At 40.0% G+C, this 13,622-nt stretch overlaps 1 protein-coding gene across 4 annotated transcripts in view; it reads right to left on the bottom strand.

The window, feature by feature from the left end:
• The window catches only part of RYK (receptor like tyrosine kinase), a 94,450-nt gene that overhangs the window by 62,802 nt on the left and 18,026 nt on the right, over positions 1–13,622 (bottom strand). For 3 of the 4 annotated variants that reach the window (XR_012776485.1, XM_075507647.1, XM_075507648.1), the window contains exons 2-6: positions 10,966–11,087; positions 9,150–9,249; positions 7,777–7,911; positions 4,831–4,887; positions 3,270–3,414 (exon numbers count right to left, since the gene is read on the bottom strand). Coding sequence is in view for 3 of the 4 variants with exons in the window: in XM_075507647.1 (XP_075363762.1) it covers positions 3,270–3,414; positions 4,831–4,887; positions 7,777–7,911; positions 9,150–9,249; positions 10,966–11,087 (559 nt within the window). In the remaining variant the exon portion in view is untranslated. The remainder of the gene's footprint in view (positions 1–3,269; positions 3,415–4,830; positions 4,888–7,776; positions 7,912–9,149; positions 9,250–10,965; positions 11,088–13,622) is intronic. The other variant, XM_075507649.1, reaches the window with a different exon arrangement.

The following is a 13,622-nucleotide window of genomic DNA, read 5'->3' as shown; positions in this document are numbered from 1 at the left end:
CACTGTTGGAAACGGTTGTTTGCCCTATACCACTGTACCTGACTCAGCTCTCTTTTACAGACCAAACTGCCCTAGCCTACTTTGTCATTCCTCTCTCTAAGGATACTTGTTGCCCCCTCCAGGGCCACCTACAGTGTGCTTTTGAGATACCTTCTTCAGGTAGAAGTACCATAGCTGCATGTAGTATTCAAGAGACAGGATGTTTTCTGTCTTATCTTCATAGACAAAATCCTACAAAAAGAGTTGTTGTAGCTGTAATGGCCTAAGAACAGGTGAGAAAGTTTGCAGGCAAAGGCAGTACCTGTTACTAGCTCAGGTGGCAGGGCTGGAAGAGGCTTTATTGATCTCTCTCCCAAACATACACAAACATCCCCCCCTTTTTTGAGACTTAAAAGCTCCTCCACTTCTGTTGACTGTATTGGGAGAACAAAGAAGAGATTGGTTTTGGGTATAACCCCCTGCCTTACCAAATAATCAACACTTCTTTTGCTCCTTGGGCTGCTATTGAGCACTGACCAAGCAGTGCTAGCCATCCTTGTAGGATTTTTAGACATGCTTGGAGATGCCCTCAAGGACCACTGTTAGGTTTTTGAAGCAGGACTTCATTTAAAAAAAAAAAAGCAAGCCAAGTCAACTCTTCTCCATTATACCATAATCACAGATGTACCTGCTGCATTTCTTCTTTAGTGCAGAATCTACTAATTCTCACAATACAAACATCAGGCTTACTGATTTATAACTGGCCTCTATTTCTCTCTGGAAACTTTTTTAAAGCTACTCCCACATTGTCTTCCAGGTGTAGTGTCCCATCATAGTTTTTAGCATAAGGTTAAAAGCCACAGCTGGTGGTCTAGCTACTCCCCTTTAACTTCCTTTGAAGTTTTTTAATTAATATTCTCTGGTGCTGACACCTTATTACTGCTTATTTTAACTATATGCATTATTGAAGCAGCTTGTAGGTGCAATGTGATCCACTCTCTAGCGAGTTCCCTGGAAAGAAATGTCCTGGCATGGTCACTGTATTAAACACTGATGCGGAACTTGCATTTCCTTTTCCTGCTATGGCTTTATCTTCCCTGGAAACTCCTTTTGTAACTTGATCACCTACCAGCCCCATAGATTTCTTTGGCTGCTTTCCTGCTGCAGGCAATTTTGAAAAAAAGTAAATATTCTTTTTATGCCTGTTGCAAGTTTGAAAAAATAACTTTTTTTGTTGAATTCATTGTGTTTAACTTGTTTGTGTTTATGAGCTTTCTTAGTTTTGTCACCTGTATACTACGTCAGCTTTTTGAACAGTGCCTTCTTGCTTTTAATAACCTCCACTATCGTGCTGTTAAGCCATGCCAACTTTCTTTGGCACTTTTTCAAGTGCCTTTGATAGGAGGTATGCAAGCATTTGCTCTGAACTTTCAATACAATGTTCTTAAATAGTCCACGTGCAGCCTGTAAACTCAGCTGCCTGGTGTTAGCTTCTATTTAACAACTCTCCTCATTTTTATTTAGTTCTGTTTTTTGAAATTAAGAGCAACAGCAGTGGGTTTTTCAGCCTCTGTTGCTCCTGGGAGGTCACTAACTCTAATGATGTCATCTTTGATTCAGAACCCCTTTACAGCAATGTTTTGAGCTTGTTATTCAAAACCGAATCGGAAGTTGTTTATTCCCTCACGAGTTCCTTGACTAGTTGCTCCATCAAGCAGTCACTGATCATATGGAATTCTATTGCATAACATTGAGCCTCAATTATAACACTGAACCAGTTTCTCAACCAAGCACTGAAACATCACCTCGCAGTCTCTTTGCTGGCTCCTGTGCACGCTGCCCGTTCTGAAAACAAAACTCCACAGATCCCGATTTTCAGGCTTGGCTCTGTTACACCTTTGCTACAACACTAGTTGACCACAGCTCTTACCCAGGAGCCCATCCAAGGTTTTGTCAGGTCAGGCACCTTTGGGCTCAAAAAAACAAGTCATCACATGGCTCTCTGAAGAGCTAAATCCCACTGTCTGCACAAACTTCACAGAAATTATCAGAAGGCCATATACTGATTTAGAGCAAATTCTTTAATACCTGCAAGCCACAGAGTATTAACATTAGATGAATTTTTAGCTTGTATCTCCACAGAAATCAAGTACAACAGAGTGGATGAAAGCACATTTGATCACACTGCTAGGCTGAGACACTCTCTCAAACTCAGATGACACTATTCACATACTCTATAAATGTAATGCTTTTCCTTTCTGAACTAAAGCAAGCTGCACATCCTTTAACACCTTCTATGGATTAATTAACCTCAGTAGACAATTAGGCACAAATGAATTGAGGAAAGCTGACAAGTCATTTGGTTAGATAATCAGGCCTTAAGAAACCATTACTACTTACTACACTGACACCTCCCAAAAACAAAGTGGTCTGGGGACACCGAGGAGTAAATGACAAAGAAAAACAGAAAGAAACAGATGAATGGAGAGAGAAGAAGATGAAAAGATAGAGCTACTCTGAGAGGCTGCAGGCAGGAACAGAAACAGTTCAAGATATCCTTTCAAAAGGGGTGACCACCCACAGGCCCAACTGTTTTCCAAAGTATTCCGTTTCAAAACTGCCTGCTTCTGAACAGTTGCATCTGATACCTAAGCAGAGCCTCAGTCCACCTGCTTCTTCAGCCCCCCCCCCCCTTCCACCTCAGTGCTTAATCCCCACTCAGCTGACCATATTGCCCTTGGGTTCACATTACAAGTCCCTTTTGCATGCATGTGCCAATTTGTTTTTTCTGGATTGAAAACACATTTGGGAGAGCGCCACATTTTCAGCTTTATAACCAACCAGTTGTAATCCCCAGACTTTACCCTAAGGCCAAAGTGAATACTGGTAAATCAATCAAAATAGAGAAAACTGAAATTCAATCTCCTGTAGAAGTCAGTAAAAAGCAAATATTTTCAGTGTGCCCAGGTATCTATCAAATTTTCCTTCAATCTTGACAATCCCTGTAGATCTGATTCTGTCCAAATTTCCCCACTGTGTTTCCTCTGCACAACTGTTCTGGCAAAAATCCAACAGCCACAATCCTCCCACCTCAAACAGCAGAGCACCTGCAACTGCTGCCTTTCTGCAGTATAGCACTTACCACAACTCTGCACAGGTAGTAATTGTCACAGCTTGACATCAAGAGCAGAAATTGCAAGCTACTATAGAGTGCTCATTTTGAGACCAAAACTCCCACTAATCTGGGTAAACATGTCCCAGAAATGCACCTGAAAAGCTTGAATACATACCTGTCATCCAACTCTATCCTCTTCATGCTGTGGAGATGCAAGACAGCTAATATTATTGCCACCAGGAATATAACAGCACAGCACACGCCTACACTGATATAAAACACACGGGTAGAAGTAGTGGGAGCTGCGTTTACAGGATCGACTGAAATAGAAAGGTGAAAAGTTACTGAACTTTTCTCAAAAAAACCCAAACCAAAAAAAAATAAGAAAACAAAAAACCCCACAACAAACGACATTTTGTTAGTTCCCAGCAGGCTGACATGTCAGGAAGGCAGTGCTGCTGTCCCCAGACTCGCCTCCAGTGCCCTGCCACCCAGGTCCGGCAGGAGCAGGGAGCAGGAGCCAGCCTACAGAGGCAGATCATGGTAACCCCCAGAAGAGCAGGCACCACAGTTCCTGCTGCAGCAATGCAAGCCACTCGATGCCTCCATTTATCTACTGGGACAAAAGGAGGGTTCCTCCTGAAGGATAAAAGCCAGCCAGGAACCTCCTAAAATGGTCTTATTGGTCCTTCTGGTCCAACCTCGCACAACCCCCGACCCTCCTCCGTGGCTCCCATGCTGCAAACACAGTAGGAGCATGGACAAACCCAGCCTCCAGCTCAGCTGAGCCCCAACGCAGCAAGTGGCATAGACTTGCTAGTTGGGGCTGGAAGAGCAGGTGTCACCTGCACACCAGGATACACACCAAAACAGTAAATAAAATTAGACTAATACCTAGGTGCAGTGTGACAGCAGTGCTTACTCACTGACTGAATGTGCCAGAGCACACAACTTCAGCTCCTCCTCCTGTTTTTAGGGTATGATGGGTGGATTGCAGCCCCCTGACCTGAATCTTAACACAGCAGCATTAACAGGGAGTTAATCCTCTTTCTCAAAAGAATCTCAACTGCAGCAAGTTTTACAGCAAAATTCTGCAGTTGCACCTTGGCAGCAGAGGGCTGTCTGCTGCACTGGCCTTCAGCTGGTGCTAAGCAGCAACACAGGCAGAGGGACTGGAGGCAGGAAGAGGCAGTAGCCCTAGCCATCCCCACTTTTAAATCACACATTGTGGAGGAGCAATTGCCCTGGAACAGACAGTGCATGGTAAAGAGAAAACTGAGCAATGCACTCCACTACTTTCCAAAAGCATTTTGGCAAAAATGTTTACATTTTGGGTACTACAGAGGCTGACCACAGTCAGTTGATGATATTTCCAGCTAGAAGAGGAGTGAGTAAAAGAAACTACCTCATTCTATTCATTCAATACTGACAAGTTAAAACAGCAAAGCAGACAGGTCCTAAAGTCAAGAAAATAGACCAGAGTCAAGTACGGAAACCAGAGCCCGTAAGACATGATTAAAAAAAAAGAGTTGAGACTTGAAATAGGTTTTTTTTCCTCTTCACTAGTATATATTCCCAGTTAAAATAACTACTACAGAAAACCCCCACTAAAATACTGGGTATAGTACAGACTACCTGGGGAGTGTTTTCATGGGGAAAGCTGTAGAAACAGAAAGAACATCAGAAGGTTTTCATTTTTTACACTTGAATTAAGTTGTACACTCAGAATTACTTACAGATAGCCTTGCTGCTGTTTTTATCAGATGTTGGAGATTTTAATTCTGGTTCAAGCTCTAAATAGATGAGAGAAAACCATTAAGTTTGGTATACATTTATTATTGTAGCCCTTCACAGGAAGTCAATTACCTCATTTATGGAAAAACAAATCTGCTTTTCCAAATAGGTGTGCTGACTTAAGGACTATAGTTATCTCTAGATTTCCATTTTAAATACCCAACCACTATATAATAAAAATCACACTTAAGACACATGGGTCAGATATATTTCACCACTGATACACATGTCCATTGAGGCCATGCTTGAACCCACTGAATCTACCCACCTCAAAAAACCCTCCGGCTTGACCACCAAAGTCCAAAGCAGCGACAGTAGAAAGAGGAGGTACAGAGTATGTAAGTGTATGCTAAGACACTAGACAAAGATCTCACAGAATCAGTTACTACAGGATAGAAAATAATTTCTTGAATGTTCAGTCAATACTACCCTGACCTTTTGGAAGAACTTCTGGCTCCGGTCTAATGCTACTTATCCTAGGAAGAAGTTAGAGATGCAGCCACAGGCACTGTGCCTTCTCAGCTGATGCTACAGTCTTGAGTGTTTTAAAACTGAAGGATGAAAAAGGTAATGCCTATTTAAATACTCATAAATATGGAACAAAAGGCACAAGGACAATACTCAGTTCATGTGTGAAAATAGTCCTTTAAAAAGGGAATAAACCTTTGTTATGCTTACTACGAGTCTGGTCCCTAAGAGGAACAGTGCAAACCAAGGGAATGCAGGCTGTGGAGATGACTTCAAATGAACCTCACTGAGGATTTGCATGCAGTTATGGCAATATAATGGACTTCTGTGGCTGCAAAGGCGCAGTCCCACTTGCACATCCCCCTCCCAGCTGTGAAGAGCAGCTTCCTCCCAAGTACAGCCCCTTCTGACTCCTTGGCAAGCCAGTTCAGCCTGATAAACTTGTGAAACAGTAATCTGGGGGAGGGGGAGGGAAAAAATCTGAGAGGTTTTTTGGGGGGGGGTTTGGGTTTGTTTGTTTTTGAGGTTTTTGTGTTTTGGTTTTTTTTTGTTTTGTTTTTTTTTTTCTTTTTAAACTTTAGGAAGAACTGTTACAAATGCCTTGAGCAAAACCACTAGCAAGTTCCTGCATGTTTTTAACTTGTGCACTAAATTAAATCAGAAATCCCTGCATGCTCTATACCAATCAACACACATGAAAAATGTCACTGACATTTTTATGAGCCGAAAGAAACATGTACTTTTTAAGAATCACTTTTGCATAATTTAGGAAGTGGCCCTATCTCACACACCCTGATAACTGTGTAGCACCTATAGAAACCTCCTCTGCTCATTCAGCAGCTCAATAAGCTATGAATGCATAAGCAGTGCTGACTTCCCCCACTTAGAACATTTGAAAAAGTTGCTAGGAAAACATGAAATAAAGATAAAAATGTCAACATTATCAGCCAGATCTCCATTTTTCCTAGAAAGAGAGATACACTTCAAACTGAGAATGATCTTCCCATAACATCAGTGCAAAGAACACGAGTATCACATTATGTGCTAAAAAACCACACTAGCTCTTTCACCTTCCAGAAGTTCATCCTTAGACATTCATACTCAAGAGAAGTGACAAAGTTGCCTTTGAAAAGCCAACTACTGTCCTCAAAAGCTCCAAGTAAACTGAACAATGCCAGGAGGAGCACAGAATCATAGAATCGTTTAGGTTGGAAAAGACCTTTAAGATCACCAAGTCCAACCGTTAGCCTAGCACTGCCAAGTCCACCACTAAACCATGTCCCTAAGCACCACATCTACACATCTTTTAAATACCTTCAGGGATGGCAACTCAACCATTTCCCTGGGTGCCAATGTTTAACAACCCTTTAGGTAAAGAAATTTTTCCTAATATCCAATCTAAACCTCCCCTGGTGTAACTTGAGGCCATTTCCTCTCATCCTATCGCTTGTTACTTGGGAGAAGAGACCGACCCCCACCTCTCTACAACCTCCTTTCAGGTAGTTGTAGAGAGCAATAAGGTCTCCCCTCAGCCTCCACTTCCCCAGGCTAAACAACCCCAGTTCCCTCAGCCTCTCCTCATAAGACTTGTGCTCTAGACCCTTCACCAGCTTCGTTGCCCTTCTCTGGACACGCTCCAGCACCTCAATGTCTGTCTTGTAGTGAGGGGCCCAAACTGAACACAGTATTCGAGGTGTGTAAATAGAGAAGCAGCTATCCTCAAATGCTGCCTGAGAACAGGATACCACAGCCATTTTTAAGAAGAGTACAGTTCTTGGGATTCTCCAAAATAATTTTCTTCTGATGCCTATGAAAATACTTCTAGGAAGCAGCAACAGAAGACAGTAACAATCCAAGAATAAATTGTGCTTGCAGATTCCCAAGTCAAAGCACAGAAATCGATCTGGGATTTCTGAAGTCTGCATTATCTACCAAGATCATTTTATACTCCAAGTCTGAAAGACTAACACCTGCTTACATTCACTAAACAGCCAATTTTAAGTAGATTTCAATTTATAAATCAAGTAGATTTCAATTTATAAATCAAGTAGATTTCAATTTATAAATCAAGTAGATTTGATTGGTAATTCTTAGAACAATTCGAATATTCAAAGTGCTGCAGTTTTGAGGAAACTAGTTTCTTTCTTCCAAGCACAACAGAGAAAATGCTTTTTGCTATACATGTAAAAAGGTCAGTCAATGCAGCAGAACACTTGAGGAATCTGTTCATCCATCTGGTTTTACCAAAAGTCCCCATTAATCTCTGAAAGGCAAAATTTCACCTGGTTTCTTCCTATCCTCTCCAACATTCACTCTTGGGAACTGTTACTCATGTCTTGGATCATATACCTTCCCACTCCTTTTTCCTTATCAAACTTTAACACTAAAAGCTTTTTAATATTTGAAACTTAATGTCTTACTTCTGTAGCACATTTTCCTTCGTTTGAAATTTAAAACTGTGATGTTTTTTGATGAATTTATTGTCAAGTTGAGCTGCATTAGTATTGTGACCTCAGAGTCGAGTCTGCCAGTGCAGGAGAGTTCAACACGAAACACTACAAACAGACAACAAATAGTCATTACAGTTAAGTTCAAGCACTTTTCAAACATTGTGGTAAAAGAATATTTACATGATAAGGATCTTTTTAAATGATGTTTATAATGCACATTTTTAAAGAACTTGCACAAGTTCTTATAAATGCTACAAAATGCTATAAAAATGCTATAAAATAGCATTTCTTAATAAGAAATGCTAATTTCAGACAACTATGTCTGAAATGTAATTTCAGACAACTATTGAAGCATTAAAGGGCATAGATTTTAAATGAATTTATGTGAGCTATATTAAAAGTTTACAGTTACTAAAATTGTATCTGTGGATAAATGACCATTAGCTGACCATTAGCTATCCATTAGCTTTGGAGTTAGTCCTGTCATAAGAGGAACCTCTGTTACCACAGAAAACCAGAAAATTCAGTTTTCCTCACTGCTTTTTCAAATGCTATGAAGGTTAGCTTTTTTCACAACCGTTAAATTTAAATATTTTGGCCTCTGCAAATCTGACTGGAATCAAAGCTTAAACTAGTATGACATTATTTACTTTCTAGTTTATATACTAGTATTATTTATGCCAGCAGAGCAGACACAACAAGCCTAATTCCCTAGTGTCTGCTTTCACAAAATAGTGGTACGAAACCAAAGCATCAATATATATTTTATTGCCCTTTGAATATCTAACAGAGTACAAGGAACCACAGTTGAATGAGCAAGGAATGATGATCACTTGCTCATTCCCTGAAACAAATAAAATTGTTTCTAGTATAAATTCTATGGAGGAGCTAATACATATTCAAAATAGTTTTCTCAGTTTTAAAACTTACCATAAACACTTTAACGTATGAACAACTCCCACACATCTTGAAATGTCATCTCTATAGGCTAGAAAAATCAAAAGGCATGGATTTTAAAATCCATGCAGTTGCTAACGATTATTGTTGAAAGGGAACAGGAACATTGTGTGTGTACATAGACATAAAAAAGTCACTTTTCCTTTCCAGGAAAATCTCTATCCTCCACTAAACAAAAAAATATTATTCTCGGACTAACAGTCTCAATCTATGATACCCTTTTAGCAATGTCATTACTGTTGCAGAAGGCCTGTAAACATATGTTTAATAGAGAAAAATTATGCTCTTATGCAACACTACACATATTTTGGAAAAAACAAATTAACTCCAGAAAGCATTATTAGTATCAGTGCTAGCTGTGCACTTTCAGAGGGTGGGGAGTTTACCTGAAAGGCTGCGAGGAACTTCTCCTTGTAGAGAAATGTTGGCCTGGGGCATAGCCATAGCCATGGGATTATCTACCTGAAATCCCAGTTTATACTCAACCTGTAACAATAGTTGGGAGATGGAAAACACGTAAGAAATCTCTACAGTAGTAAAAAGAAATGCTACATACCTTTTCATAATTCTTCTTGAAATTAAAAAAACTGTATCTTATTTTCAAAGAATGTTGGTGATTTCACGTGTCCAAATTCAAGGTTTCTTATATGAAGTCTAAATATCAGACTTTTGTGACAGTTCAAATTAAGAAAGCCAAAATAGAAGCCACTCTTGAAACCATTCTTGAAAATTTGGGGCAGAATTTAAAGTGCTGTATTAAAAACCCCCACCACAAACCTCACTTGCTGATACTTTTAAACTTACTTGTTCAAAAGCCAGTTTGTTAAAGCCATAGCAATTGAAAAAATACCCCCCTTAGTCAGTTTTACAAACTACACAGCAAAAATTGCTTACAGTTTATTTAACTATAGTCAAGATCCTGTTTCCACTTAAGAAGCTGATTCTGCAAATATTCATTCAAAAAAGTACAGGAAAGTCATAAGCTCCTGTTGGAAATTCATCCTATCCCTCTGCACTCAGTTGAACAAATTTGGTTTGACTTTGCCCCATTAGTTTCCTTTTTTTCCCCTTTCTCAAACATAACAGGATGCATTTGTGTTATTTATTTTTCACTCAAGATGGGTAGAAACATAACCCAGTTTCTGAGTTCCTATAAACTGCACTACATCCATCCTATAAAGTTAGCACAGAAGATGCCGAGTGGTGCAATCACAGTAATAGAAGCAGGGCTACACAAGCTCAAAAATTCCTATTCAAAATTCACAGACAGGCCAAAGGAAACTCAGGGCAGGGACAGCGATGCAGGTAGCTCATAGCTGAAGTTGTAACAACACAACTCCTTCAAAAGTCCTATTAAATGGCAAGTGACAGAACTGCCTGTGAAGGTGGAACGCGCTATCAAGTAAAACTGTACCCAATACCACTGCAGGCCAAAACTCACATCTCGTAAGAAGTTACACCTCAAAGGGAAGAACACTGGCAGAGGGAATCTTCAGAAATTGCATTGGTAGAGTTGTTAAATATTACTGTTCCTACTACAGTCTTTCCTACTTCAGGACAGAAGAATAACCATCACTCAAGTTTAAAAAAAAAAAAAATTAACATCTGGCAGAGACTAAACAGATTGTTTCATATCCAAAAATAAATTGTTAAGTAACTAGAAATCCTTCAAACTGTAAGAGCACATGCAATCTCTATGACAGCTGTTGCTGCATGCTTCAGCCATGATGATTAAGTGAAATAAAAATCCGTTTCCATTTAATCAGTGCTCAGTAATGACACACTAGATGCTACTTTTATAAGTTCTTCTCATCTCCAAACATATGTTTCTTGAAATCTCCAACACACAATTGTTCTACATTTGATTTCCAGAGGCTTCAGTTCATGGTTGCCCCTTCTGTGTGTTCAGTGCACCACCAGAACAGATTCCACAGCCCGTAGCTTGTACATATACACATGTAGCTTGCCAGAAGCAAGAAGTATAAAATACTTCAAAAGAAGTGCTTAACCTTTCTGAAACAAGAAAGGAACAGTTTGGATATACATCATCTTAACTTATTGCCTGCAATCATATAAATAATTCTTTTGCACCTAGCATATGCTAATTTTTGCAAAGAAAAAAGCCATTAAATTATAATAGTGGGTATTCACTAAGCAATACAGATCACGTATCAAGTACTCACAGAAGTTATGCCTGCTTACCTTGGATTTAGCATGCCAGCTGAAGTGAAGATTGTTGGTCTCACTGGGTATTAAGAGATTGAAGGACAATGCGTAGTGATTAACCACATCATTCCTCACATAAGACAACTCTGCATCAAGACCTGTAATGAGAAAGAAAAGAGTAAGACAGGGAAGAACAGGACCAGCAGTAACACACCAGAACAAACAACTCTCAGAACCACCAACTCCACTTGTATCTGAATGTTTACGCAAATACTTCCTCAAGTCCATAAATTCAATTGCAGATTTGGAGATCAATGCTCAATCACGTCAGCATTAACAAGAGTGCTTCAAATTCTTACAAAGCAACAATTTCAGAGAGATGCTGCAGCCTAATAAACAGGTAAAAGCTGGAACATAATGGAAGGAAACATGGCTTTTCATACAATCCTCCAAAAGAGTCATTACAGACTCTCCTGAATGTACTCCTGTCTGCTTCTGGGAATCACAGGTTCAGTTTTGCTCTTATTTACAACTGTGTACACTCAAAACAAACTACTTTGGATTATCAGCTCATTAACTGCAGGTAATTCTTCCTGGAATAGCTCATTTCTTGAGCTGAGACACATAAGCACTAAGAAATTAACTTCAAGGTAATTAAATCATAACCCAAAGCACATAATGAGAGGAGGCATGACATTTGTACACCAAGTAATACTAATATTTTATGCCTACCCTTTGCTTTCTGGACTTTTAAATAAACCTAGATAATTGAAAGACCCACAAAACTATTTACTACAGAGCACTAAGGTCAATTTTCCTAAATAAGACATGTACTCTGATATTAAAAATACTGAAGCTGCCATTATCTTTTGTGGCACACATTTCAAGGTCACACTGAATACAGGGTAGGACCCTATGGCTTGCCCTGGGTCTCATTAGCAGTTAGTGGTAAAGTAAGCACTACAAGTTAACCCCCTTCCCTGCAGCTGTAAAATTAATCCTAGCTCCATATCCTCAGGACAAAACCATACTGTATTTGTAATCAGTACCATTTTGTCTTGTCTTATACAACTTTTCCTCCCTTGCTCCCAGTTAAACACTATCCAGGCTCAGCAATATATTGACATGCTAGGAGAACAACTGGGCAAATCAGACACAGGTGCATGCTCCAAGCATGATCTACACAGAGGGAACTGAGTGCAATTAAAGTATTCACAGTACAATTGGGAACATAAATAATGGAGTTATTTTTATTATGGCTAGAAAGTCAAGAAAACCGGAGAGGCTGTGACTCCAAGACAACAGCATTTAAGGCATCCTGAAGTTATTCCAAGAATCTAGGGAATCATGAAAGGGGTTGGGGGGGGGGTCAAAGATAACTATTGAACTGTGTAGACAAGCTGCATTTGAAAAAAGGGAGAACTAGCTTGAGAGAAATAATTCCTCCTATTTAGTGCAAAAACTGGGCACAGATCAGTGCAAAGTGATAAGCATTCTCTTATTCCAGAACTTGATTTAATCCACCTTATTTTCACAAGATACAGAAATGCAGCCAAGACATTCCTCTTCATTCTTGTTACTTTTACTCCCTGCTGGCTCATTAGTGTCCTGAAACTCAACCAAAACCCAAGAGTACATAACCACAGATACTCGGGGGTGGCAAGGGGGAGAACCCTAGAAACTGGATGCATGAAAGGGATCAACAGAACAGAGTAATCCCAGGGAGAAATGCTCTCAACACCTTGGAACAGAAAAAGATGCAGGTCATGCCTCAAGTACTGAATGTAATCAGCCTGACACAGTATATTAAAAAAAAGTTAAACCTTTCTTCTCCAATTTGTCCATATTTCCACTCAATAATAAATGGCAAATGCAAAAGCACATCCACCAGTAAAATATGGAGGAGGGGGAAGCACACACACACACCCCTTCAAACTTTGAAAACACCTAAAAGAAACGGCAAACTTCCAAAATAGCTTGCCCAGGTAATTTTTACATGTGTACATGTTTATACATGAAATCTACCTCAGATTTGGACAACATGGAAGGAGGATGGAGAAGAGCTCACAACTATCAGACACTTGCCATTAGATCCAATCAAGATGATGGGAAGCTTTATGGGCATAAACTTACTAAACAAAGTATTCAAATCAAAAAAAAGTATTCAAATAGGTTCTTGGAATGTGTGGAAGATAGCTTCCTGACACAGCTGGTAAGTGAGCCTACCAGGGGAGGTGCCTCGCTTGACCTGCTGTTTACAAACAGAGAAGGACTGGTGGGAGATGTGGTGGTTGGAGGCCATCTTGGGCTTAGCAACCATGATCTGATAGAGTTCTCGATTTGTGGCTAAGTAAGGAGGGGCGTGAGCAAAACCACTACCATGGACTTCCAGAGGGCAGACTTTGGCCTGTTCAGGACACCGGTTGAGAGTGTCCCTTGGGAGACAGTTCTGAAGGGCAAAGGGGTCCAGGACAGCTGGACATTCTTTAAGAAGGAAGTCTTAAAGGTGCAGGAGCAGGCTGTCCCCATGTGCCATAAGACGAACCGGTGGGGAAGACAACTGGCCTGACTGAACAGGGAGCTTTTGCTGGAACTCAGGAAAAAAAGGACAGTTTACCACTTTTGGAAGAACGGGCAGGCAACTCAAGAAGAGTACAGGATCTCGTCAAGTCACACAGAGAGAAAATTAGAAA

Source organism: Mycteria americana, chromosome 7, assembly GCF_035582795.1.
Source record: "Mycteria americana isolate JAX WOST 10 ecotype Jacksonville Zoo and Gardens chromosome 7, USCA_MyAme_1.0, whole genome shotgun sequence".
NCBI lineage: Eukaryota > Metazoa > Chordata > Aves > Ciconiiformes > Ciconiidae > Mycteria > Mycteria americana.
The sequence above is the reverse complement of the archived record's forward strand: the minus strand, read 5'-3'. Positions and strand labels throughout refer to the sequence as shown.